This window comes from Zalophus californianus, chromosome 17 (assembly GCF_009762305.2).
Source record: "Zalophus californianus isolate mZalCal1 chromosome 17, mZalCal1.pri.v2, whole genome shotgun sequence".
In the NCBI taxonomy this organism is placed as follows: Eukaryota; Metazoa; Chordata; class Mammalia; order Carnivora; family Otariidae; genus Zalophus; species Zalophus californianus.
In genome coordinates this window covers 18,044,644-18,071,374 of record NC_045611.1, presented here as the reverse complement: position 1 = coordinate 18,071,374, position 26,731 = coordinate 18,044,644, and the positions used below count along the sequence as shown (strand labels likewise).

Sequence of the window (26,731 nt, the reverse complement as noted above, 5' to 3'; positions counted from 1 at the left end):
TTCTTTCTTCTTTTTTTTGGCTTTTTAAGTTTTCATTTTAATTCTAGTTAGTTAACATACAGTATTATATGTCTCAAGTGCACAATATTATATTAGTTTCAGCAATTCCATACATTGCCCGGTGCTTATCACGACAAGTGCACTGCTTAATCCCCATCACCTGTTTTCCCCATCCCCCGACCCACCTCCACTCTGATAACCATCAGTTTGTTTTCTATTGTTGAGTCTGTTTCTTGATTTGTCTCTCTCTTTTTTCCCTTTGTTTTTTTTCTTAAATTCCACACAGGTGAAATCATATGGTATTTGTCTTTCTCTGACTGACTTATTTTGCTTAGCATTATACTCTCTAGCTCCATCCATGTCATTGCAAATGGCAAGATTTCATTCTTTTTTTATAGCTGATTAATTCCATTGTATATAAATATATCTCATCTTCTTTATCCATTCATCCCTCGATGGACACTTGGCCTGCTTGCATAATTTGGCTCTTATAAATAATGCTGCTATAAACATGGGGGTGCTTGTATCCCTTTGAATTAGTGTTTTTTTTTTAATGAGGTTTTCAAAGTTCTTTTTTTTTTAAGATTTTTATTTATTGAGAGAGAGAGAATGGTAGAGAGAGAGCATGAGAGGGAAGAAGGTCCGAGGGAGAAGCAGACTCCCTGCTGAGCAGGGAGCCCGATGCGGGACTCCATCCAGGGACTCTAGGATCATGACCTGAGCGGAAGGCAGTCGCTCAACCAACTGAGCCACCCAGGCACCCTGAATTAGTGTTTTTGTATTCTTTGAGTAAATAACCCAGTAGTGCCGTTGCTGGCTCTGTATGATAGTTCTATTTTTAACTTTTTGAGGAACCTCCATCCTATTTTCCACAGTGGCTGTACAAGCTTGCATTCCTACCAACAGTGTACAAGTGTTCCTTTTTCTCACATCCTTGCCAACATGTGTTGTTTCTTGTGTTGTTGGTTTCAGCCATTCTGACAGATGTGAGGCGATACCTCATTGTGGTTTTCATTTGCATTTCCCTTATAGTGACAATTAACATCTCATAAATAATATTTTCAAAATCTACTTCTTTGCTTAGCTCATTTTCTATTGAGAGATTGAATGTCAATTTCTCTTTACCAAGTGAGAATCTTAAATAATTTTTAAATAACTGCAGCTTATGAAACTTCTTTTATAGGATGCCATCGTGACTGGTATAGTTAAAATTTTTTTCAAGGCCATGTCCAAATTTGCATAAAATTCCACTAACAAAAATCGTTAATCAATTTTTAAAATTGATTTTTAAAAATCCAAATACAATGCTAAGTATTATTGTTGTGTTTCTTAAAAATATTTTATTTTTTAAGATTTTATTTTTAAGTAATATCTACACCCAAAGCGGGACTCAGACCTACAGCCCCTAGATCAAGGGTCACATGCTCCAGCAACTGAGCCAGCTAGGCGCCCCTCTTAACTATTTTAGATGGAATTTCTACAGACTTAAAATTTCAGAATATGTAACAGTCAAATCAATGGCTGTTTTTGACAAATCATATGTATTCACAGAACATAACTTTTCTCCAGTTAAAAATTCAAAATCTGAAGACACTTTGTTTAAATTTTCATACCTTCACTTCAAATGTGAAATTCAGGCATCTCTGATATCCTTAATTTCTATTCAATATGCACTTTTCCCATAATAATTGGTATTTTCATTAGGTGATTTGTGTATTTTCACTTTCTCAGTCTGCTTGTGTTGGCCTGGAAATGTATTACTTTTCCTTCATTTTTGAAGAATATTTTCACTGTGCACAGAATGGAACACTGGTAGTTACTTTCATTCATCAGACTAAATATATTCCAGTGTGTATGGATTTCCATTATTTCCAGTAAAATTCAGTTGTCAGTTGTTCCTCAAATTAATGTGATTTTAATTTTTTTTTTTTTTTTAGAGAGAGAAGTGTGTGCATGCGAGTGGGGGGTGGGGGGTGGGTGCAGAGGGAGAGGGAGAATCTCAAGCAGGTCTCAAGCAGGCTCCACATCCAGTGCTGAGCCTGACCCCCAGCTCTATCTCACGACCCCAAGATCATGACCTGAGACAAAATCAAGAGTCAGACGCTCAACTGACTGAGCCACCCAGTCTTTGAACTACACACTTTGGGGTTATTATGAAGGGTGCTGCTTTAAATGTTATTTCATATGCCTTTTGGAAAACCTGTGTATGCATTCCTGTTGGATATATACCTGGGGTGAAATTACTCAGTCACGGGGTATGCATAGACTATTAGTATTAACTATTATTTTTATAACCCATTATCTATTATCATATGTTATTTATTATTATTAGCTGTCATTATTAGCATTAACTCTTAATTTTGGCTATTATTAATGCAGTCGCTATTACCATTACTGGCCTGGAGATAAGACAGTATGAGTTTCTAAGTAGTTTGTGCCTCTCAGAGAGGAAGTCCCTGAGGGGCAAGGGAGGGGGTGGGTCCACATCCAGGGAAGTTCAGTCATTGGAGGCCCATGGCTCATCATGTAGCCTGGCATTCTGGGCTCTGTCCAAATAGGAACAAAGATCATTTATGATCCGGGCAGGTTCCCTTCTTGGGAATCTGAACCAGAGTTCCCTTCAGATCCCCAGTGTGTCAGGATGTGGACTGAGGTGAGCTATTGAGAGGGAACCCAGAAGATCCACTCTCCCACAGCTGGAGCTACCCACTGTCTTCTTCTTCTTTTTTTTTTTTTTTTAAGATTTTATTTATTTATTTGACAGAGACAGAGCGAGAGAGGGAACACAAGCAGGGGGAGTGGGAGAGGGAGAAGCAGGCTCCCCACTGAGCAGGGAGCCCAACACAGGGTTCGATCCCAGGACCCTGGGATCACGACCTGAGCCAAAGGCAGATGCTTAACGATGGAGCCACCCAGGCACCCTGATCCACTGTCTTCTTCCAGTGCTGAGCCCAACCATCAGGGTCTTCTCCCGTCCTGCTAGTGAGACTCAGGTCTTACTTGAGTAACTGGTGGCTGAACTGCAGGGTCCCCTACCAACCACCAGAATGGGGAGCCTGTGCCACCAGACCCCTCCACAGAAAAGGACACTCATGCCTGGTTCCATGTCATTTGTGCCTGAATGATGGGGGAACATTGTGGGGTGTCTGCGGCTGCCATAGTAACATCTGGTAGGATGAACTGGGTCACCAGAACCACAGAATGAGGACTAAACAGGCAGCAATAACTGTGAGGCCTGGAGCCATGTTGGGGGGAGATTTTGACAATGATTGTTTAGGTGACCACTTAGGTGTCCAATGCGCTGAAGTCTCAGTTAGTTTCTGGTCTGGAGCCAGGTACTGTGTCTGATGCAGACGTGAGAGAACAGAGCGGCAAGAACTGCCCAGCTGCTCATCCGGGAACTCATCCTCCAGGGGGCTTTGCCCCTTGCTTGCCTCCCGTACCTGGAAGTAGCAGTCAGGGCTCAGCAGCTCCCAAAGCAACTCCAACACACTTGCTCAGGCCCATGTGCTACTCTTTTGCCCAGCCCAGCATACCTGTTCCACTTGTCCGAAGACCCGCAGCAGGTTTCCGCGAAGGACACCCTGGAGCTCTTCCTCACTCCAACCACGACTCAGCAACTCCTCTATCAGAACCGGGTACGTGGACACGTCCTCCAGCCCCTGAGGGAACCTGTGTGGCCGCGAGCCAGCCAGCTGTGGAACCTCAGCCCTGTTCCCTGTTCATGACTCAGAACCACAGCCCCATGTATCCAGGTCTACTGAACCCCAGCTCTGGTCAGATATGGGAAAGGGAGACTTGGAGAGGGTAAGTGATTCATACCTGCTCTTTATCCTGCAAAAGGAAGCTCTTAACCACTTTGAATATTCATAAAAACCCATTGAACTGTACTGTTAAGGTCTATGCTGGGACGCCTTGGTGGGTCAGTCAGTTAAGCATCCCACTCTTGATCTCAGCTCAGGTCTTAATCTTAGGGTCATGAGTTCAAGCCCCATTTTGGGCTCCACACTGGGCATGGAGCCTATTTAAAAAAAAAAAGATCTATGCGTTTCACTGAATACAAAGTTTCCCTCCATTTATAAAAAGAAGAAAAGCTTTTTAAGAACTGAGTTGACCTCCTGTAGGCACAGACCCAGCTGCAGGCAGAGGAAAGGGTGAGTTCACACCAGACCTTGCTTAAGAGTCTGCTCAGAAGCAGTGGGTCAGGGGCACCCTGGCTGGCTTGGTCGGAAGAGCATGTGACTCTTGATCTCGGTATTGTGAGTTGAAGCCCCACATTGGGTGTAAAGATTAGTTAAATAAATAAAACTTAAAAAAAGAAGCAATAGATCTGCTGGCACTAAGGGTGGGTGCACCTGCTGGGCAGATGATGATGATGACCTAGAGTGAAGTCAAGGGGTCACAGACAAACAGAAGGGCCCAGGAAACAGACTCTGGGTGTGGAGAGATGCGAGGTGGGCCTAAAGGCTATAAGGATCACGGTGTGGTGGGCATGGTGACTGTCAAGGCCCTACTGTGGCACAGCCAACCCCAGACAAGCCATAGAGAAGCGCTTACCGTTTGGCCCCATCATAATCTCCGCCAATGCCAATGAACCTGGATCCAATGACTGTCTTGATGTAGTCAAAGTGATCTGGAGGATGGAGAGTCAGCAGTGTGGGACTTCCAGGGCAGGGGGAGCTGGGGACTGCACTCTGCTGATTCCCCTTCTTGCAGCCCGTAGGCCACGCAGGCCAGTTCCTTCTGGCACCCAGTGTACTAACTTGAGGAAGCTGATGCCAGTTGTCTCTAGACTGGAATTTAGATTTGGAGTGGACCCCATTTGGGCCATTTCTCATCCAAGATCACCCTGCCTCCATTCTCCTTGAGAACCATGGGGGCTCCTTTCCATGGGTGTGGAGGATGAGCAAGAGACAAAGAATACAACTGACAAAGACCACAGAGACTTAAGGGGTTGCCCAGTCCCTTGGTCAGAGGCAGGGGCAGGGAGCTCTGGGAGCCCCTGCAGAGGCACAGATGGTTGGCACCTGGGCTCTATGTCTGACTGCCTCCCTTATACCCACGAGTATCATAGTTACCAACTCTGTGTCTTCAGTTCCATATGGCACCAAGGTGCTTTATACCATCCATCATTGAGTTTTTAGGAGCTGTGTCTACAGCCAAGAATGGGTCAGACCACTGGGGCTGTACTGAGGCCCTCCCCCCAAGGCTTCAGGTCCAAATCAGAGTTATTCAGAGAGCCCAGGCGGGGCTTACCTGCCACAGTGGACACATTGGCTAACAGGTTGCATTGCAGCACCCCCACTGAGAAAGACACCATCACGATGCCTCCATTCTTCTTCTGCAGGGGTGGACAAATGGACATTCAGCTTTGACCCCAGAACAACTACCTGCCCCTTGGCTCTGGTAAGGAAGATGTTCAGCTCTGGCTTTGAGTTCAGAGGAGACTACACCTCTAGGTTTGTGTGAATGGAGGAGTCTCAGCTCTTGTTGGGATGGAAATGTCTTGGAGTATTTACCACTTAGAACCCCCACACTTGAGCAAGAATTCAGGAGCTGTGGACTGTGGGTTTGTGGGGCAGATGTTCAGTCTAGGGTTTGAGGAAGATGAGGGAACACGGGCTTAGGTTCAAGGGCTCCTGCTTTAAACCTCTAGCTTTAGGTTTGAGGGCCAGGGCAGTCTCACCAGAAGCTGTAGGATATCATCAGGAACGTTCCTGGCATTCTTGCACACACCTCGGGCAGCCGAGTGGGAAAAGATCACAGGTGCCTGTGACACTTCCAAGGCTCGCCGAGCCACAGTGTCTGAGACATGCGACAAATCTACCATCATGCCCAAGCGGTTCATTTCCACCACCACCTTCTGCAGAGACAGGTTGGGGAAAGGGCATCAGGGGTGCACATGCCCATGCATTTTTCTGTAGGGAACTAACTGGTGGGACATGCACATTCATGGGGGGCAGGGTAGGGAACTAGGGTCCTCACCTCACCAAAGCTGGTCAGCCCACTGACATTGCTGTAGAAGGAATGGATGCCCTTAGCTGAGCTCTCTGCCCTGCAGGATGACCAGGAGGCAGTCTGAATGGTGGCCATGACTTGGCTACAAGAGCCTACTGAATCCTCTATACCAGCACCCCCCTGGAGCAAGAGCAGAGACCCAAGCTGGGCTGTGCCTGGCAGGAGGCAGTCCCTGCTGGGAATCCAGTCTTGCTCTGGGAACCCCTGCTCCCCTCCCCACTCCAGGGTCAGTGACAGATCCCAGGGGTAAAGCTTGGTCTGAGCCCCAGTATGATCTTGGGCAGATGCCTGCATCAGAGGGCACATACCATTTGCACTATGCTCACCAGGGTGTGTTGCAGGTGTGAGTGAGTGTCAGGTAGCGCACACCCAGCACATAGAAGGTACGCAAGATGGAAAGGCTACTATCCAGCGAGTGGCCACCCTCCACACCAATGAGGCAAGCTAACTTCTGGGTGTTGTTCAGAGCTGGGGGCAGGTAGGTCAGGTGATCACTTTCAGAGGCTGGAGTATTCAAACAAGTCCCTAACAACCCCCACTTGTCTGCCTACCTTTAACTGAAGTCACAAGCTCCAACTCAGAATAGGAGGCACACATGCGGCGGATGAGGTCAATTTGCTCCAAGGTGAGGCGCAGGGCATCCCGTTCCTGGGTCTGGCATGGGACGTAGGCTGACCAGAACTGAGGGAAGGTCATGGGTTGGCTTGGGCAGGGGTTGCTTTGGAGCTCCGTGGGCTTCTCGCCTTCACAGCCCACACAGCAAAAATGGTCACTTGTAATGCAGTGCTTATTCTGTAGTACTTGGATGCCCACCAGACTAGTTCACTGTGACCCCTGCAGCCCCCAGCATCATGTTGTAGCATTTTGGGGGGCCGTAAGGTAACTGAGTTCTCATGTGATTAACCTGTGGTCTCTGGGGCCCCCACACTCCCTCTCAGCCATGCTATGCGTCAGTGTGGTACCTGGGCGCCCACGAGACCGTCTCTAAGCCTGTCCAGGCTGGTCTGGCCACGGCTGAAATTGCGCAGATTGACATCCTGTAACCCGTTGCGGTAAAATTGCCTCAGCACAACCGGCATGTCGTTGTGGCTGGAGGGTGGGCAAGGCAAGATCCGGTCAGGGGCAAATGGGTGGGCTCCTTAAGCCTCGGGATCAAGCAGGACATGAGCCAACGTTGGTGGGGGGATGCCCCCCCCCACCACACTGTCACACAGACTATACTAGGACCCCTTGAGCACTAGGCTGGGGGGTTCCCAGCAGGGGCGCAGTGACAGAGGAAGGGAAAAGGCGCCCATGGATGATGGGAGAGTGCATCCAGGGGTGGTATGAGGGAGCTTCCTCACTAGCCCTGCACGCTGAGAACTCCTTCCCCCCTTTGGGGTGGGCTCAGTCTCCACGCGCCCCCACACCGCACCTACGCACCCGTCCACAAGAGGGAAGTCCCGCATCAGGGCTCGCACGCGCTCCCGCAGACTTGGGGCGCTGGAGGTGGCCGGCGGGGTCCGGGAGCTGGGGGTGGCCGGCGGGGTTCGGGAGCTGGGGGTTCCCGGTGCGGTCTGGGCGCGGGTTATCGGCCGCGGCAGCAGCAGAGACAGCAGGAGCAGGAGACGCAGCAGAGGTCGCCGGCGGATGGCGGGGGTACCCTCGAGGCCTAGGGGCTGCATGCTGCGCAGGGCAGGACAGGCAGGCAGGGGCCGGTGTCGGGAGCCCGAGACGGGTGGCGAGGGGCGGAGGGCGACGATAAAGTTTGGAGCGTCGACTCGGACCACGCGGCGGCGCGGTCTGGCAAGGGAAGACCGGACTCGCAGGACCCTGGACCCCGGCTCTCCGCCGAGGCACACGCTCCTCCTCCCCCCGCCCCCCGTCCCCCGTCCCCGCCCCCAGCCTCCAGCCTCCCGCCTGCAGGACACCACCCTCTGGGCGGGCTCTCTCTCCTGTTGCCTCTCTCCTCACCCCCAGTGCTCCAAGGGACTGACCCAGGTTGCTCTGCTGCTGCCTCTAACCTTGCTCTGCAAGACAGAAGGCTTGGGGTGCTCCTCCCAGAGAGTAGCCCTCGGCGGTGAGGCCTCTCTCAACCACATCACGTCCCCAGTTTGCCTGCATCCTGCACCAGCCACCCTGAGGGCTACGTGCAAATGTCTCTGGCCACAGTACTCTGAGCTCTCGGATTCCTGGGCTGAGCCACAGTGAGGGTGGGGTGGGGAGCTGAGAGTTTCTGGAAATGAGGGGTTAAGCTTGTGGACTTTGCATTCAGGAAAAGGTCCTTTGCCCCTGACCTCTCTCTCCCCTACCTTACTTCCTTGCCTACTTGTCCATCCCCTGGGGGACTCAAGCCTGAACTGGGAACTGTCAGGGGCGCCCCTCCCCTAGTCTTCCCGTAAGTCTCAGGAAAGAGCTCCCTCCTCAGCAGATGCTACACCTCCCTGGGTCTGAATGGAGGGATTTTTGGAATGTGAACTGAGCAAACCTTCTGGGGAGGGTCAGGGGTGGCTTACTGAACAGAGCAGGAACTCAGTAAGCTGTTTGAGTGGAAGGAAATTAAGTCATTTTTAGGGCAGCAGAGTACGCCCCCCCATCCCAGCAACATTCCTCCCAGAACTGCTGGCTGAGCTGTTGATCAGGATCCCACCTACCTCAGTGTGGAAGCCCTGTCTTCACTGAAGTCAGAAGTGTGGCTCCTAAGGAAAGACCTGGCATCTGGGTTCTGATCCGCGTTATCTTTTATCTCCTGTGGCTCTAGCTCTAGCTCTCCCAGAAAACTCTAGGCTGAATTGTGTTCTTCCTCTGAAGGCCCCACCCTCATTCCTAGCCTCAGGCCTTCACCCTAGTTGCCTCCTCCAAGAACCACCTCCTTACACACACGCACACAGCAGAATGCATCTTTTCCCCGAAGTTCCGCCATTGAGACGCTTCAAGGTCTCTGCTCAAACTCCTTCCTCCCAGCCTCTCAAGGTTCTACTGTGAACCTTGGTACCCTATGGAGCTGCTTGACCTTTGGGACCAGGTGACAGGAGTGACCAGTGCAGGAGTGGTGACCAAGTCTGAAGACTGGAGACCTTAGAAACCACCCTAGAAAGGAAATGACCAAAACTCTGCCAGCTTGGGTATATCTGAGTGATTGTGCATATGCTGGTGCTCGGGTGCAGGCAGGCAGGGGTGAAGGGCAAACCAGTGGCACTGTGCTTGAGGTGGGTCTGCTCTCTGACTACTGCAACTGGAGGGTTGTCTGGGCAGCCCCACTGCAGAGTGTGCATCCCCTAGGGTATGTCCTTGCCCTGGGTAGCTGGGGAGCCCAAACTCAGACCTGGCTCCCTCCTTTCTCCCCCTACTGCTGGCCAGCAGCCCCACACCCACTCATGAAGCCAGCAAGTGGGGAAAGGGGAGGAGAAACTCTTGGATTGATGGGGCGCCTGGGTGGCTCAGTTGGTTAAGCGACTGCCTTTGGCTCAGGTTGTGACCCTGGAGTCCCGGGATCGAGTCCCACATCGGGCTCCCTGCTCAGCAGTGAGTCTGCTTCTCCCTCTGACCCTCCCCCCTCTTGTGCTCTCTATCTCTCATTCTCTCTCTCTCAAATAAATAAATAAAATCTTAAAAAAAAAAAAAAACTCTTGGATTGGCTGGTCTCCAAGACAAAAATGTTGGTTTGGGGAATAAACAACTTCTCTATTCCACTCTTAATAGCCCCCCAGGAAGTGGGGAGTATAAACAATCGAAGAGGTAGGGAGGAAATCCAGGATAAATAGCAGCTGCTGACAAGAAATAAGAAGGGAGAATTTAGTTTTTCGAGGTTTGTTAGCTTTTCTCCAGGGGCCAGATGTCTTACACCCCAAGACTTGGAGGAAACTCTAGCCCAGCACAGACAGGCTGTGGTGAACCAGAGAAAGTGGGCACCATCTCTGTAGAAGATCAGCCAGGCAGAATAATTTTCAGTAACGTTCAACTTCAGTCCTTAAACTAACTAGCATCGCTAGTCATGGCCTTGAGGTGACCATACAAAGCCAATCACAGAAACACAGACATACCCAGACCCTTATACACACAGGGACATGTGAACACTCATACTCAAGTAGCAAGCGGGTTTTAGCCAACTGAGTGAGTGGCCTGTTCTCCTTTTTACCTCGTCCGAGGCCATCTCTCTGCCCTGTCCTGTGCAGGGGGAAATAAACACGCATTAGTGAAGCCTCCTTGTCCCATTCCTTCTTTCCTCCCCTCCCCCTCCCTCTTCCTTCCTTCCTTCCTTCCTTTCTTCCTTCCTTCCTTCCTTCCTTCCTTCCTTCCTTCCTTCCTTCCTTCCTTCCTTCCCTCCTCCCTCCCAACCTCCCTCCCTCCCTTCCTTCTGCAAAGCCTTGTCCTTCAGAAGACTCCAGTATCTGTGGACAGACCTGGACAATTTGGGAGAAGGGGCTATGAGAAATTATCCAGGCGCTTGCTGGCAGTGGACACAAGAGGAAACAGGGGGGAAGCCCAGGGTCTGGCTCCAGAGCTGACCTGAATGTCATCTCTGACACTTACTCCCCTCTGCCCCCTTCTCCCCTTTAACAGCATCTCCAGATCATTCTGGTTGAACCCCCAAACATCTCCCAGGGGTGTCTTCTCCATTCCCACTACCTCTTCCTCAGTACCGGTCCCTTTCACCTCTCACCTCCTCCTGGTCCCCCCACTTCCAGTCCATTCCCCAAATGAGCTGCCAGACCTATCTCTCTTTGAGAAGAATCTATCATCTTCTTGCCTAAAGTTCTTCTGTTCCTTCCCATTGCTTTTAGGGTACAGGTTTCCCCACTAGCTGAAGTCAGAACTTTCCCATGAAGCCTTTTGTAAGTCAGAATGGTGTAAAGCAATGAGTACCCCAGGTTTTGGAAAGTTTGCATCATGCCACCTTACTTTTACAAAAGACCTACATTGCTGCCTGTTTTTACTAACCAAAAGAAATCTGGAGAGGATTTTTGCTTTTAGGAAAAAGCCATTACCATACTCATGTACCAGATTCCTTTATTTGGCTGGCCTCTCTAGTCTCAGCAAATGGCATAAACCCTGTTGCCTTCTTGCTTTGCGGCCTGCTACCACAGAGCCTTGTACGTGCTGTTCCCTTAGCCTCCCACTAGTGGGGCTGCTCAGGCAGGGCCAGTGTAGGCAAAGGGGTATGCGAGTAAGCACCTTCTCTTCTAATTCCTCACCTGTGTAGTGTTTACCTAAATCAAGACCTGCAGAGGACGCAGTGGTAGAAACAGGCTTCTCCTGGGTCCAAGCTTACTTTCGTGGCAGAGCTGACCCAACCCCACTGATCTCCAGTGTATTACAAGAATATGCAGGCAAGAAGGCTGTCAGACTGAGTGACAGGTCACTGCACATGCTCGGAGCGCAGGAGTGGGGCAGAGGCAGGGGCTTCCTCAGTATCCAGCATTGCCCAGGTGATGTTCGTCTTCCTTCTTGCACCTGGAGACTCATGCTGCCCCTGCTGCTTTCTGGGTGTTGTGCTGGTTCTGCTGCCGTGATGACAGAGTCTCATTCCCAAGTCGCAACAGTCTCTCTGGCCAGAAGACAGCCTGGCCACCATGGACACACATCCTCTAATCACAAAGCTGAGGCTACCCTTCCGGAAGTGGCCAACAGGTAGCACATTTTCCTTCAAAAGGCAGCCACCGGGGCGCCTGGGTGGCTCAGTTGGTTAAGCAACTGCCTTCAGCTCAGGTCATGGTCCTGGAGTCCCGGGATCGAGTCCCGCATCGGGCTCCCTGCTCGGCAGGGAGTCTGCTTCTCCCTCTGACCCTCCCCACTCTCATGTGCGCTCTCTCTCTCTCATTCTCTCTCTTTCAAATAAATAAATCTTAAAAAAAAAAAAGGCAGCCACTGTCCACCTTGCTAGGTAAGCACGAGTGCCTCTCTGTCTCCCGATTCCACCCGGACTTCTCCCTAATCCCCACCTTTGTCTTCCACGTCCTTGCCCGCCTTCCTGTCCATCTTGGGTCTCTTGCAGCCAGACTCGGCCTGATTTCAGGCAGTATGGAGGATCCAGTACACAGGGTCCCCAGAGCAAAGGCACCGTGGTGTCTGGGAGGCTTTAAGTGTCTGACGAGGCTATTTTCTGGGACCAGATATTTGGGTGATTTAGGGGTGAAGCCCACAGGGCTTGGGACTCCCGTCCTGAGGTTGGTTTGCATGCCGTCCCATGTTCTTGAGGTCTTGCCATCAGCTGGGGGGAGGCTGGAGGGGCAGGGGCTACAGGAGTTCGACTGAGGAAGATCCTACAGGGAGTCCCTGGGATTCAGATGGCACCTTCTGAACTGTGATATTCAGTCGCCTCGAGAGGGGGGCATATCATGGAGAACCTGAAAAATCCAAACCTTCTTCGGTAACTTGCTCTCTTTAAAAACAGGAAAGCGGATGAGCCTCTCCGATTGCTCAGGTTCAGGTTTGCTGGAACCTTTGCCTCCTCCTCCTCACCTTCGTCCGTACCCTCCTCCCAGCAGCCTGCGGTCACCCGCCCTGTCGAAGCTGGCAAGTGAACTCAGTGAGGCCACGACCACCATATTCTGGCCCCTAGCACCACACCTGCGCATAGCAAAGGCTCAACCAACATTCCTTGAGGAGCGAGTCGACTTGGAGCTCAGCAGACTGCTGCCTTTCCTTCCCTCATGGAGCAAGGGCATGTGACGACAGGGACAATGTGCCAGAGCAGCCAAAGCTACTGTGTGTCCAGAGCTGTGCTACCAGTGTCATGCGTCGTAGCCCATTTGATCTTAACGATAGCCCACGAGGTAGGTTTTTACCAGCTTCATTTTCTAGGTGAGAAAATTGAGCTTCATCTTGGTGAAACTGGCAGGTGGAGCTGGGATCTGAAACCAAAATTCCCTTACTCTTAGATTTTTTCAGCTTTGAGCTTTCCGATTCTGTTCTCCATCTCGGACCACTGCGGGTACGAAGCAGTTGCCCCAGCTAACAGATGCCCTTTCTTGATCTCTGTACCCCTCTGTCTGGAGGCCTCCCTGAATGCTGGGCAGAGGGAATTCATAAATTTGGGGGCAACTTGTGAGGACAATGGGACTGACTTTGTGGTAGAGGAATGTACTTAGCTTCCTGATGTCCAGGGCTCTCTGGGACCCCAGGCCAGAGCTACTCAAGAGTTTTTATCTCTTTGGGCTCACTCTCTATGGGTGCTCCAGGCCCATGTGGGGAGAGAACTTTGGAGAATGACTACCAGCCATTTGGTAAGGTCTATCCTGTCTGCTTCTGCACATGCCACTCACCTCCTGCTCACCACTGCCAGGCTCACCAAAGTTGGACTGGTCTGGCCCTGTCTTTGGTGTGGCTTCATGGGGCATAAGGCAGCCATTTGGGGAAACCAGCAGTGGCAGAGAGAATAGCCTCCTGGCCCGAGGACGGAACCCTCCTTGAGCTTGGCTGAAGGGGAGGAAAGGGTAGGGAGGCCAGCAGCTGGACATGCCCTTGGGGCCAAGTCAGATTAGGGTTCCATGGACTTCTTGACTTTCAGCTGCTGCTTCTCTCACCAGGAGAGGCTTCAAGTCCCTTACATCCTCTGTTTGTCTAGGCGTTCCCCACTGATCACCCCGTGGAGCTGGCCCCGTTCCGGGGTATGCCGTGAAGGGGCTGGACAAGTTTCCAGCAGTTATCTACCACATCTGCTGACAGAAGCATCTGGAAGAGTGGGCTGTGTGCACATCAGGTGCTGGGAACTGGCTCTGACCAAACAAACATCTATGATGTGGCATATGTGATTTTTTTCAGTTAGCCTCAAGTTCAGACTTGCTGTCCTTTTGCTCAACCTAGCCTGCTTATCTCTGAGGCCTGTCAGACCGGCAACAACATGCTGTACACAGCATACCCTGCCTCAGAGCCCTCGTGCTTCCTGTGTTCATGCAGGAAGGCTGCCCTCCTCTGCCTGGCTGCCGTGGCTCCCACCTGCTAATTTATGCTATGAAGCCGACCCCCCTTCACCCTGAGTCCTCACTGATTCCATATCTGGCTGATGAACATCAGGCTGCACCTGAGAAGCTTTAAAAAAAAAATTTCTTTTAACCTATCAGGGTAATTTCAAACATAAAACAGTAGAAGAGTATATTGAACTCCTATGTGCCAGTCGTTCAGCTTCAACAATTATGGATGGCCCATCTTGTTTCATTTATACCTTACTCATTTATACCTTCTACAGAATACTTTAAGGCAAATCAAACATTTATTCCATCCATATTTAAGTTTGCATCTCTAAAAGATAACGGCTCTTTTTAAAAGACAACTACCATTCAGAGGTCTTTCCTCCAGTATCTCCTGAACGGGTGCAGCACTGGAAAAGACCATGAGGGATGATTGTACTTTTATTACATCTGACTTCCTGACTTCCTCCGAGGTTAGAGTGGCTTACTTGCTCAGCCAGTGTTGGCAAAAGGTTGTGCTTTAGCCCCTTTTAGTCAGTAAGGCTTCCACATTTTGCTGATGGACCTGTGGTATAACTTGGGGAATTTTTTTTTACATCTACTCTATATCCCACTATGGTTACTCCTGAGGGGGTTCAGCCTAGGATGTGTTCTTGACCTTCTGGCCCCTCAGGGATATGTGTGATCTCAGGGGGACTCTTCTTGGATGTCTCTCAGGTGCTGTCTATTGAATTTATGGCTGGTTCACTTTGTTCTACTGATACTGTGAAGCTACTAGCCCCTGTGTAATTAATTGCTTGCCATCAGAATCTCCATTGTTTTTGACAGAGTCCTTAGGCATGGATAAAGTCAGACTCTTCAGACGGTGTGGTGGAGCTCTCTGTCATTAGGGCCTGCCTCTCCTCCTGAGCAGAACATCCGTGCCACTGCGGCAGAGCTTTGGGCAGAGGCAGTAGCCTGCTTCTCCCAAAGGGTCAGTCCTTCTCTACAAGCAGGCACTGGGTGGCCCCTGGTCTTCTAGCTTGCTTCTCTCAGTGTGCAATCTCTATATTCTAGGAGTGAGCTAGAATTGGGGCAGTTGGGGCCCCACTATTCTCAACTTGTTGCTTTTGAGGCAGAGCCCTGCCCTACAAATGGGAACTGAGTGGGGGAGGAGAGATGTAACTGTCTTAGCAGCCCCCGCCCAGCTCTGTGTTTCAGCAGTGGTGGGGGCCTGGGGGTGGAGGAATGAGAGGCACTGGCAGCTGGTCCCTGTCACGTGAAGCCATATCCCTAGATTAGCTGCTGGGAAGAGAGGGAACCCCCATGTTCTTGGCCATATCCACCCAGAGTAGAGCTCTCATCACATGCTCTTTTTTTTTATTTTTTCAAGGCTGTGTTCCAAGTTAAATGACATTTAGCTCATCGGATGACTAATCCTTCACTGTAGTTGAATATGCTCATTAATTTAAGCTTTTTTATATCTTTATGTTCCCTGTTGTTAGAACCGTGAATGCCACTTCATAACAAATACTCAATAAATGTTTGCGGATGAAAAAAAAAAAGACAACTACCAAACCATTATGACACCTAAGAGAGTCACGATATTTTCTTAATATCATAAATCATCTATCATGTTCAAATTTCCCTGATTGCCTAATTTTTATTTTTTTATTTTATTATTTTTTTAAGATTTTATTTATTCATTTGAGACACAGAGATACAGAGAGAGAGAGAGAGAGAGCCTGAGCAGGGGGAGAGGGAGAGGGAGAAGCAGGCTCCCCACTGAGCCAGGAGCCCGGACTGGGGCTCGATTCGAGGATCCTGGGATCATGACCCGAGCCGAAGGCAGATGCTCAACTATCTGAGCCACCTGGGCGCCCCGGGACTAATTTTTAAATAATTGTTTTGATTATAATGTAGATAAGGCCACCCACATTGCATTTGGTTGTTAGAGCTCTTAATGCATGGGTTCCTCTTCCTTCTTCCTTCCTTGCAATTTGTTTGTTGAAAAAATCATGTCCTTTGTCCTTTAGAGTTTTGGAATTGTCTTAGAACTTGCTGGTTGCATCCCATGGTGTCATTTAACAGGTTCCTCTGTCACTTGTATTTCCTATAAAATCATGATAATGGGAAAAATTTAAAACTGCAGGTTTCCAGATTCCTCCCGAAGAATGTATTCAGCAGGACTGGTGTAGGCACTGGGGATCTCTAGTTTTCCTAAGAGTCTGCCCCATGAGTCTGTTTGCCTCATGTTTAGGAATTGCCAACCTACTTGACTCCTCCAGGGTCGCAAATCTTCCTGAGTCACACCAAGTTTCAGAGAGCAACATGAGGTTCTAATCTCCAGCAGTGGGTAGTGGGAGTCGCTGCAGGAAGAGGCGTTAGCTGTGTTTTGTGGGTTAACTGAGATGAGACTCACAGTGGGAACTCCCCAGAGCCTGTGCCTCCTTCCTCTAACCCAGGTTAGGGAAACTTCTTAAGTTATCAGGACCCTTCCTGGCGAAACACTCTTGCTGGTGTGGCCCTTGGGGATGAGCGTACCGTCCACAGAGTGAGTGGTTTCACCTGGGCCTGAGGGCTACAAGTTGCTGACAGCGCCCACTTTGGATCTGGGAAGCTAAGGCACGTGGATCTGGCACACAGGCCCCCGCACACCCTGTGCGCTTTCTTCTCTGCTGATATTCCCCCACCCCCACTCCCTAGGACCAACTGTCCCCTTAACTGCTGAGAGAGACATTCCATGGGTAACAGCCAGCACCCCACTGCCAGGGCACACAGTAGTCGGAATGATCTTTTTAGCATCTATGTCTGATCATTTCACTACCCTGCTCAACTTCTTCCCATGACTTCCCCATCACACTTAAGATCCACATTCCTCACCATGGCTGAGGAGGCCTGCTGTGGTCTGGCCCATGCCTGCTTCTCCAACCACATCTTTCATTCTTCTTTCTCTTTTCTCTCTGGCCACAAGCCTTTCTGTTGTTCCTACAACAGGCCAGCCTCATTCCTGCCTCAGGGTCTTTGCTCCTGCCATTTCCTCCTCCAGGAATTGTGTCCCTCCAACTCTTCACGGGATTCCCTCACATTTTCACTGAGATGTTGCCTCCTCAGAGAGGCCTCCCCTGACTACCTTGTGGAACCTAGCACCCCTCATCCCTCTATCCTTTTATCCCATCTTACTTTATTGCTCTTATAACTAGTTGAAATTATATCTTTTACTTATCTCTTCCTTTAGTTTCTGGGTGCTATGAGGAGAGGGGCTTCAATCATCTTATTCACTAATATACCCCAAGCAACTAGCAGGTGCTCAATAAATATTTATGGAGTAGGGGCACCTGGGGGGGCTCAGTTGTTAAGCGTCTGCCTTCGGCTCAGGTCATGACCCCAGGGTCCTGGGATCGAGTCCCGCATCGGGATCCCTGCTCCGTGGGAAGCCTGCTTCTCCCTCTCCCACTCCCCCTGCTTGTGTTCCCTCTCTCGCTGTGTCTCTCTCTGTCAAGTAAATAAAATCCTTAAAAGGAATTTGTGGAGTAAATGGATAGAGATGGGTGGATCGACAGAACGTCTTCTCAGTCCTGCCTCTCATCTTCTTACACACACACACACACACACACACACACACACACACACACACGTATGCACGCATATGTGCACACACAGAGGGAAGTTCTCATCAGGCTCTGCATTTCTTAAAGAACCTGCCCGGGTCCTGCCCCGATTTGTACAGGTGTCCATTGTGAGAGCCACACAGTTAGAAGCTGCACTCAGGGGTCTTCTTTGGAGGCAGGTCTCAGAGCACCAGGATCCCCATGTGGGAATGTACTTTCAGGGAACAAGGAGGTTTGGGGCCTCGCCTTGGACAAGCTGGATTTCAAGTCAAATATGTTAGACAAAATCATTTTATTGAACAGTAAGAAATCCCACTGGGGCCAGAAAGGGATGGGAATGAAGGAACACATGAGCCTCAGTGGTGGTGCCACCCAACTCTCTCCATTTTCTTCCTGCACGGGGGAGCGGATCTTCCTGGGTCTCTTTATTCTGCCTCCTGGCACTCCAGACAAGAGGCTCCCTGGGTAGACACAAATTGCTTTTTTCAGTTTCAAAAAGCCCAGCTCTTCTTGATTTGTGTTGATGGCTGCTGGCAGTGACTCAGGGCAGGAGTCTATCTGATAGATGGGCCCCTGCTGAGACTACTCTGAACCCTCTCTCTGCTCCTGGATCCTCCTTGGCTCAAAGAGTGCAGACTTTTCTTTCTTCTTTCCAAGAAGGGACTCTAGAGTATCAAGCAGAGAAACATCAGGTTTTCTTCCAGGCCAGTTTCCACCCTGGGATGGTCGGAGCAGCCTCTCGTTTCAAGTCTCGGTTTCTAAGGCTCCTTGCCCATGGCCAGTTAGTATGGAAGGAGGCTCCTGGCCGACAAAGGCTCAGACAGAACGGCTCAGGTTCTAACCTCCAGTGGTGGGCAAAGGGGGTCACTGCAGGAAGAGGCATTAGCTGTCTTAGGCGGTTAAACGTTTGCCCTCTCTGTAGAGTGGCTCAGCCAGCAAGCTTCTGTGGGGTCAGCCTCCTGCGACCATGCTGCAATCGCCGAATTTTGGGGCTGGAGCAACCTAGGTCTTTATCCGACTCTGCGAGAGCTCGACGTCTCTTGGGAGCCCGGCTGGGAATGGGTTTCTCTGCTTCCGCCTTTGCTGGGGTGGCCACAGGAGCATCCCCATAGGTCCGGTAGCCACCAACCAGGCAGTATGTCTCCCCATGCCAGCCCACCTGGGTTTCTCCACACCCTTGGTAGAGGACATGGTAGTGACCAGGTGTAGGAGGAGAAGTGGGAGGTACTGCTGCTGGAAAGAAAATCAGATCTCATCAGTCATTTCTGCTGTATACAGCGACCTGCCAGGACCTCCAATCTCACATCTCTCCCTGTTTCCGGCTGAAGCCCTTTAATCTGCTTGGTATCCAAAACACAGCCTTGGCCCATCACCTCTATGAGTCCCCTAGAGAAGGAATATGGCTGCAAAAGCGATTCTATGGAGCTTAGGGCAGCAGCAGGAGGCCTGGAAATCTGTCCCTCATTCTCAGAGGAAACCGTAGAACCTGGAAACAGTTGCAACCAGGATCCCTTCCATGTCTCCCTTCCACAGCAGAAAAAGCATTTCTTAAGGTCTGTCACTTCTGAGGCTTTAATGGAAATACCTTTCGGGTGTTGAAAAAATAATATAAATGGGCTAAGAACCCCTCCCACCTTGGCAACTCCTCTTGGGCCCCATTCACACTGCCTCTTTCAACCACACTGACCTCTAGCCCTCTGATACTTTTACCTAGATTAGGAAAAGGCCAAATACGGAGGCAGAGTGAGCAGGAGCTTCAGAGCCAGATTCTGAGTAGCAAGTCTATGCTCACGTCAACCCAACCTCCTAGGACGCCATTTCGTCAGCCCTTTAATCTTGTATCACTCATCACTCTCCTTGGCTCTTCTGTTCTTCCCATCGATATGAAACCACCTTTCCCCAGTATTCAGCAGCCCAGTCTGCGGTGTTTCTGGGGGGACCCTTGTGTGTGTCTACCCGACAGCACAGTGAAGGTGCCTGGGTTTGAAGGGGAGGTTCATGAGTAGCCCTCAACACTCCTTCCTCAAACTGCTCCGCTTATCACTTGCCAACAAAAATGCGCTTGACTTTTCCTAAGGGGCCAGTCAGGAAAGGGTCAGAATGGAAAAGGAGCTTGTAGCCCAAAAGGGAAGGCTGTATTTATAAAGATTAGAAGCTTTCTGAATAGTTGCCCAGGGATGACCTTTCACTTGTCCTCGGCAGGGAGCAGGGACACCGTAAGTCCCTGAGGGCGCCCCAGGCCACTTGTTCTACTTACAGCTGGTTACGTTCTGAGGTGTGGTGGGGAAGCCCCAAAGGAACATGTGGCTGCCAGGTGGAGTTGTATGTACACCAGTGACTCTTGGACAGATGCCTGGCCTAGGCCTACCTGCTGTGCTGCCCTCCCAGGGCACAGAGGACAAGTTAGAATGAATATAGAAGATCCGGTCAGACATTCTCTCTCAGGCAACCAAACAGATTGGTATCTGGTAGAGAACTGGTAGGAAAGTTTCCCCGACAGCACCACGTTTGAGTAGTTACCCTGCCGTGGAAACTGTGAGGAAGGCCTGTGAGGTCATCACTACCCAGTGAGGTCACATAAGGAATCTGTGACTTGAGGGGCAGGCTCTCAGGGTTTTGTGGAGGAGAGCAGGGTGGAGGCAGAGAAGCACGCTGCCTGGGCCCTCACACTTCCCTCCCCAGCCAGCCCTAGTGAAGTAGCCACTCCCTGTGGAGCATACCTCTGGGCTGTCACAGCCCCAGGGACCAAAAGAGGGCAAGAGAAACCCACATTCTGCTATTGGCTTGAGACGCAAGATTAACCCAAGAGACAGCTATGTTGTATGGCACTGTCCCTAAGTATTCAATAGCTGGAGAGGCAGAGATCTGTGTAGAAGGCTCCTTGGCAGTGGGTCTGAAGGATAAGTTAGATTTGGACCCGTGGAGAGGAGAGGGAAGACATTCCAGCTGGGAAGAATAAAAGCAAAGACATGCTCTTCTTGAACTTGTCCTGCCCCAAGTATAAATTCACAGAACCCTCATGTATTTACAAGTGGGGGACTCAAAAAACCTATGCAAGGTTGCATAAGCAGTGAAGAGGTGTTCTGCTCAATGGTAGAGCTTCATGTTGGGCTCTGGATTTATACCTGATAGGAATGTGAGGACAAGCTCATCACATTTCAAAGTAACACTGGAAGACATGTTAAAGGTGCTCCAAGGCAAAATGAGGGTCCTGAATGGCTTCACAAAGTGGGAATGGTGGGCCCATTTTAGTATAAAATTCAAAACAAATTCATGACAAAATGACATAATATAAAATGACAACTTAATCATTACTTTCATCTCTCCCCCAAAAGGCAAATACTGTAATAACAATCCTACCACCATGAAAGGACGAAGTGGGGGCTCAGCAAAAGTGCCGGTGAAAAACATGGTCAAACTGTGAAGAGATGTTACTAAAGCTGATTGGGTCCTACTTGGAGGAGGAGGAAATAGACAACTCTGCCCTTAGCCTGATCAGGCCCACAGGAAGGAACCATATTTGGGGCAGCCTTGGATATAGTGCAGCCAAGAACTTCCTAGCAATGAGAGATAACCTTCCTTAGGAGGGAGCCCCCTGTTGCTGACCTTCAATATGCGAAGATGGGATGCTTGTTTCCTGGGGCAGTTGCAAAGGGGATGTGCCCTGGAGGTAGAAAATGACAGGACTACTATTTTAGAGGTTGGGCAACCCTGGTTGAGAATCACATCATGTTCTTTCTATTCCTGAGTTGCTTGAATTAGTGTGGTGCATGTTAGGACACACAAAGTCAGGCTTGATTCGAGCAGACTGCCCTTGGGGAGTGCTAGGAGGAAAAATGTGAAGGGGAGAGCTCTGGAGGAGGTTCTTTCTGGCAGGTGGGCCAGCAGAAGACTACTTAGATTCTCCAAGGCTCCAGAGAGTTTGGGAATATCACTCTGACCTGGTAGGGTTAGATACCTTATCAGGACCTGGCTGTGTCTCTGGGGAAGGCAGAATAGCATAGACAAATGGTTGTGAGTTCAGGAATCTGTAATTTTTTTTTTTATGATTTTAGTTTTAGGTAATTTCTTTACCCCTCATGGGGCTTGAATTTACAACCCAGAGATTGAGTCACATGCTCTACTGACTGAGCCGGCCAGGTGTCCCTGGAATATGTATTTTTAACAGTTCTGCCATAGTGATCCATGGATAGAATGACCCCATTATTGTCCAAACCTGGTTGCTTTTGAGAGTCAAATTGGGCAATATTGAAAGTTGGTAAATAACTCAATCCTTGGTGCAGACAGACCAGATTCTGTCATACTTATGTGTATGATTTTGAGCAAGTTTTTTTTTAAATTTATTTATTTGAGAGAGAGACAGAGAGAACATGAGAGGGGGTTAGGGCAGAGGGAGAAGCAGACTCCCTGCCAAGCAGGGAGCCCGATGTGGGACTCGATCCTGGGACTCCAGGATCCTGACCTGAGCTGAAGGCAGTCGCTTAACCAACTGAGCCACCCAGGCGCCCTTGAGCAAGTTCTTTTATCCCTCTGAGCCTCAACCTTCCTCATATGAAAAAGAGAGATATGATTGTACATTTAGTGCAATATTCTCTCCGGCAAAGATTGCCCTGGGCCCATTTCTTTTCTATGCAACCTTATCCTTTTCAGTGTGTAAGTATTTTTAAGTTGTTTTGTGGAGTATTTGACTCTCAACTGTGCATTACTTTAGGCTTATATAATGCTGCAGAAAATGGAACCTAGGAAATAGAGGATGCTACATGCCTATTTTGCCAGTTTTGTAAAAAGTTTAATCCTCTTTTCTCTTCCCCTGCCACAAGAGATGAGAAAGAAGGCAGAGCCTGGAAATGCACACCAAGCATTACTTCTGCCAGTACTTCCCAGAGAGATTTCACCAAGAATGCCCAAGCTTGCCACAGGCACTGTTGGTGAAGAGAATCTCTGCTACTCATATCCCCTTTCCCTTCTCTGGGGTGCTTAATGGATGTTTTGGGGGCAAGAAATAAAATCTAAATGTTTACTAATTAAAGCAGCAATGGAATGGGTTGGCTGGGTGGCTTGGTTGGGCGTCTGCCTTCGGCTCGGGTCATGATCTCAGGGTCCTGGGATCGCGCCCCACATCAGGCTCCCTCCTCAGTGGGGAGTCTGCTTCTCCCTCTCCACTCGTGCTCACTCTCTCTCAAATGAATGAATAAAATCCTTAAACAATAATAAAAATAAAAATAAAACAGCAGTGGAAAGAGCCTCGGTCCCAGATGTGTTGTTTGGAGTGTGAATCTTCTCATAATCCAATGAATTCTACCCCAGTGTTAACTATTGTTAGACCCATAAAAACATCATTTATTGTTAGAAATTATGACATAATACAAAGCCAAAAAATCTACTTTATTTTTCAGGAGTCATGTGAAAGACTACAAAGAACCATGCTCATTCTCCAGTGCTGGCCAAATCTACCTTTGGAAGCCAGAGAGCAGCTAACCAGGCCTTCAGGGAGGTGACTGGGCAGCCCAGTGCATCCTATGGACAAGTGTGCTCACCCACCCAGGGCAAAGGGAAAGATTCCTGTTAATGGCATCACATTTAAGCTGGCTACCATCAGATTTGCTGGGGCAAAGGCTCTCTTACTGAGGACCCTAGTCCTGGAAGACTTCTCCTCCGGCGAGCTGCCAGCTCAATCTTCTGAACCAGGCTTACATCCCAGGGATGGGTCACAAAGCTGATGACAGTGCCAGGCACCTCACTTCCTACACGGCCCACCCTACCTGCTCTGTGGATGTAGTCTTGCAGGGTGAGGGGAAAATCATAATTGACAACTAGCTCTACATGGGTGCTGTCCAGGCCCCGAGAGGCTATGTCTGTGCAGAGGAGTATGTCTCGGGAGCCCTCCTGGAAGCACTGGAAGATGCCTGCCCTCATTGAGGCTGGCATTTGTCCCTGCAGCCTTAGGTGTTGGATTTTGTGGTCATCCAGAATATATCCCAGCCAGTTCACAGTGCTGGAGCTATTACAGAACACCAGAACAGTTCCCGAGAGGCCAGTCCTTTGTGATCTGTCATGCTGCTTGAGGATCTGCACCAACTCAGTCACCTTCTCTGCTCCCTTCAGCCTCATAAATGTCTGTCTAACATGAGGCATGATGCGGTGGAGTTTGGAGCTGGTGATGGTGGTCAGAGAGTCTGGGCTGGCAAGTTTACTTAGCAGTTGGCCTACACCTTCAGGAAATGTGGCCCCCACCAACACTAATTGAGTTTTGGGATTGAAGGGGTCTTTTAAGTCAGCGGGGCTTTCTGCTATATGGCTCTTCTCCAAGATGTAGTCCACTAGTTCTAGGAAGCTTTCATCCAATAGTGTGTCCGCTTCATCCAACACCAAGTAGGAGAGCTGGTTCAGGCTGATTAGTTGACCTTTCAGGGCCTTCCACAGAGCTCCTGGAGTGGCCACTAGTACATCTACTGGAGGTTGTTTGGACAGTTGCAGCCGAATCCTACTCATGCCATGGCCTCCCCCTAGCTCCCGCACCTGGAGGCCCAAGGAGATGCCCAAGGGCTGGGCCACGGCCCGCACCTGTTCGGCTAATTCTCGCGAAGGCACAAGGACCAGGCCTCGAGGGGCAGGTATACTGTGCGAGTCCAGGCTTGGCCGGCCCAAGAGCCGTTGAAGCAGAGGTAGCAGGTATCCAAGAGTCTTGCCACTGCCGGTTTCCGCCGCGCAAAGGATGTGGCGGCCGCGAAGTAGGGGGGGGATGGTGCTCGACTGCACGGTTGTAGGCCGAACGACTTCAGGAGCAGCCTCCCGTAGTGCATGCAGCACGCGGGGTTCCAGACCCAGAGCCGCGAAGCAGCCCTCACATGGGGGGTTCCGCAGCGATGGTGCCTCCTGTTGCGCACGCTCGATAGAGAAGTAGTCTCTGCGGGAGCGTCGATTCTTCCAACCACGCGAAGCTAGTGGCGCGCGCTCCCAACGGCCCAGCGTGAGGCGCGCCGGCTGGTTCAACTCCGGCCGCCGCGCTGAAATTAGCAGCGGGCCCGGTCGCGCCAGTACCAGCCGAGGGGAACTCGGTCGCCCGCTCTGCCGCTGTTCCTGCCGCCGCTGTAGAGCCCGCGGGATGCGAACCACTGGCAGGGGCTCGTCGGGGCCGCGGACCGCTAGGTCCCGTCGAGGCGCCAAAAGCAACCGAACCGCGAGCCACAGCGGCCGCAACGGTCGCGCCAGTGCCATCGTCCCCTTGGTGTGCGAAAGGCGCACGGCAATGACGTCACGGGCGCGCAGAGCCTCGCGGACGGTGTCTGGCGCGGCTCAGTAAGGCTTGTGGACTTGGCGAACCCTGAGGAAGGAGGGAGAGTCTGTAAAGTTCAACTGCTGCGAGGTCTGTAGGTCCGAATAGGGTTTGGCGACATCCGGACCCGGACCAACCTTGGGGAAACGGGCTTGTTGGAGGCAGGCTCCAGGGTCCGGCGATACGCGGCGCTGGGGGCCTGGCCCTATGGACAGGGGGCGGAGGGCTTCTGGAGATTGGGTGTCTGATCCTTGCCATTCTCCTTTGTCGCTCCCACCGCTTCTTTGATGGCTTGTCCAGTGCTGGTCTCCTCCTGTAAATTCCGAGGGTGCGGTGGTGTTTTCCCAGATGTGGTCCCCGTGCAAGGTCTGGTTAGTAAGTGTTTATTGAGAGTATGAATGTATGGTAAGGCCTGGGGGAGAAGACAAGAGCCAGGTGTCTTAGATCTAGGCACCCCCACTTCCCTCAGCCAAGAGCTGAGAACTCCGAGGGCAAGCTGGTGGCCTCTCGGTGAAGTGGGAGGTCAGATCTTCAGGCTTTATTTCAAGCAGACCTTTCTCTCTGTACTTACCCCCCCCCCTTTTTCAGCTGAGGTTCACTCTCTATTCTCTTGCCTTCCCTCCCAACTTTTCATCCTGAGGCTACCATTCTTGCAATCATTCACCTTCACTGGCTTCCCAGATACCTAAATTGTTTAAATAGTGGTGAGGAGGGTCCTTCTAATCTACTGAGTGATCACATATGTGGCTTGCCTCACATAGCCCTGGTCAGAATATTTTACTTGAATTCAGATGTTCAGGTTGCAAAAAAACCCCTTATCTTTCTTTGATTGACTTATTTCACTTAGCATTATACCCTCTAATACCATCAGTGTTGTTGCAAATGGCAAGATTTCATTCTTTTTTTAATAGCTAATATTCCATTCTGTGTGTGTGTGTGTGTGTGCGCGCGTGCGTGCGTGCGTGCGTGCGTGTATACACCACATCTTTAACCATTCATCTATCAAGGGACACTTGGGTTGCTTCCAGAATTTAGCTATTGTAAATAATGCTGCAATAAACATAGGGGGTGCATATATTTTTTGAATTCATGTTTTTGTATTCTTTTCATAAATACCCAGTACTGGAATTGCTGGGTCATACGGCAATTCTATTTTTAGTTTTTTTGAGAAACTTCCATACTGTTTTCCACAGCGGCTGCACCCATTTTAATTTCCACCAGTAGTGCAGGAGGGTTCTTTTTTCTCCACATCCTCACCAATGCATGTTGTTTCCAAAATGATAAATACCTTTAAAGTTTCAAATGCCATTTTGATACATAAGTAGACTTTCTGGAAAGTTACTCATTAAACCAGCAGAGGAGAGAGATTTGAGGAGTGACAGGTGAACAGAGTCATTAGATAGAGTGGTGGCTCTCAAGTGAGGGTGATTTTGCCCCTGCCCCACCCCGGGACATTTGACAGTTTGGAGACATTTTTATTTTTAATTTTAAATTTTTAAAAAGATTTTATTGATTTATTAATTAATTATTTATTTACTTGTTAGAGAGAGCACAAGCAGGGGGGAGGGCATGCAGAGCAGGCAGAGGGAGAAGCAGGCTTCCCGCTGAGCAGGGAGCCCAATGTGGGACTCGATCCCAGGACCCTGGGATCAGGACCTGAGCTGAAGGCAGACACATAGCCGACTGAGCCATCCAGACATCCTGAGTTTGGAGACATTTTTAGTGTCACATCTGGGGAGGTGCTACTGGCATCTAGTGGGCGGAAGCCAGGGATGTTGCTCAACACTGTACAATGCACAGGGAAGCCCTCCACAAAAAAGGATTATCTGGCCCAATATGTGAATAGTGTGTTGTTGAGAAATCCTGCATAGAGGATGAGGACTGAAGAGAGGCTGAGATTACTTGTGCTTTCACTTTAGGGAGGCACATTTGACAAGTTTTTGCACTGGCTCTGCCTC

General features: G+C 50.1%; 4 protein-coding genes across 9 annotated transcripts in view; 1 reads left to right on the top strand and 3 right to left on the bottom strand.

Moving 5' to 3' along the window:
* Positions 1-2,812: 2,812 nt before the first annotated feature.
* On the bottom strand, positions 2,813-8,942 carry LOC113936155 (dipeptidase 2-like). 3 transcript variants are annotated; one of them, XM_027619158.1, is made up of 11 exons: positions 8,652-8,942; positions 7,441-7,683; positions 6,981-7,107; positions 6,570-6,699; positions 6,345-6,486; positions 5,986-6,055; positions 5,687-5,863; positions 5,257-5,341; positions 4,558-4,633; positions 3,537-3,672; positions 2,813-3,443 (listed from the first exon to the last, which is right to left on the bottom strand). In XM_027619158.1, the coding sequence occupies exons 2-11, from the start codon at positions 7,680-7,682 to the stop codon at positions 3,186-3,188; spliced, it is 1,443 nt and encodes a 480-aa protein (XP_027474959.1). In that variant the 5' UTR covers position 7,683; positions 8,652-8,942; the 3' UTR covers positions 2,813-3,185. The 3 variants fall into 3 exon arrangements, with proteins under 3 accessions (XP_027474959.1, XP_027474960.1, XP_027474962.1); XM_027619159.1 differs by having other exon boundaries at positions 7,441-7,800; positions 8,652-8,767; XM_027619161.1 differs by lacking the exons at positions 6,981-7,107; positions 8,652-8,942 and having other exon boundaries at positions 7,441-7,572.
* A 9,483-nt stretch (positions 8,943-18,425) lies between these two features.
* On the bottom strand, positions 18,426-19,932 carry DPEP2NB (DPEP2 neighbor). Its single transcript, XM_027617378.2, has 2 exons — positions 19,866-19,932; positions 18,426-18,730 (listed from the first exon to the last, which is right to left on the bottom strand). Exons 1-2 carry the CDS (start codon positions 19,930-19,932, stop codon positions 18,426-18,428), a joined length of 372 nt encoding a protein of 123 aa, XP_027473179.1.
* A 2,935-nt stretch (positions 19,933-22,867) lies between these two features.
* On the bottom strand, positions 22,868-24,735 carry DDX28 (DEAD-box helicase 28). Its single transcript, XM_027619842.2, has one exon. It carries the CDS (start codon positions 24,713-24,715, stop codon positions 23,093-23,095), a length of 1,623 nt encoding a protein of 540 aa, XP_027475643.1. The 5' UTR covers positions 24,716-24,735; the 3' UTR covers positions 22,868-23,092.
* Positions 24,731-26,731, top strand: part of DUS2 (dihydrouridine synthase 2) — a 51,259-nt gene continuing 49,258 nt past the window's right edge. For 3 of the 4 annotated variants that reach the window (XR_003524281.1, XM_027619844.2, XM_027619843.2), the window contains exon 1: positions 24,731-24,863. The gene's annotated coding sequence lies outside the window, so the exon portion shown is untranslated. The remainder of the gene's footprint in view (positions 24,864-26,731) is intronic. The other variant, XM_027619845.2, reaches the window with a different exon arrangement.

What these genes read in the sequence shown, in the direction of transcription:
- LOC113936155 (XM_027619158.1), bottom strand. Translation starts at nt 7,682, where the DNA reads ATGCAGCCCCTAGGCCTCGAGGGTACCCCCGCCATCCGCCGGCGACCT. An exon ending in ACGGTCTCGTGGGCGCCCAG is followed by an intron (nt 6,700 to 6,980) that starts GTACCACACTGA and finishes ACCTTCCCTCAG; the next exon opens with TTCTGGTCAGCCTACGTCCC. An exon ending in GCTTGTGACTTCAGTTAAAG is followed by an intron (nt 6,487 to 6,569) that starts GTAGGCAGACAA and finishes ACCTGCCCCCAG; the next exon opens with CTCTGAACAACACCCAGAAG.
- DPEP2NB (XM_027617378.2), bottom strand. Translation starts at nt 19,932, where the DNA reads ATGTCTGACCGGATCTTCTATATTCATTCTAACTTGTCCTCTGTGCCC. An exon ending in CTGGGAGGGCAGCACAGCAG is followed by an intron (nt 18,731 to 19,865) that starts GTAGGCCTAGGC and finishes TTTTCTTTCCAG; the next exon opens with CAGCAGTACCTCCCACTTCT.
- DDX28 (XM_027619842.2), bottom strand. Translation starts at nt 24,715, where the DNA reads ATGGCACTGGCGCGACCGTTGCGGCCGCTGTGGCTCGCGGTTCGGTTG.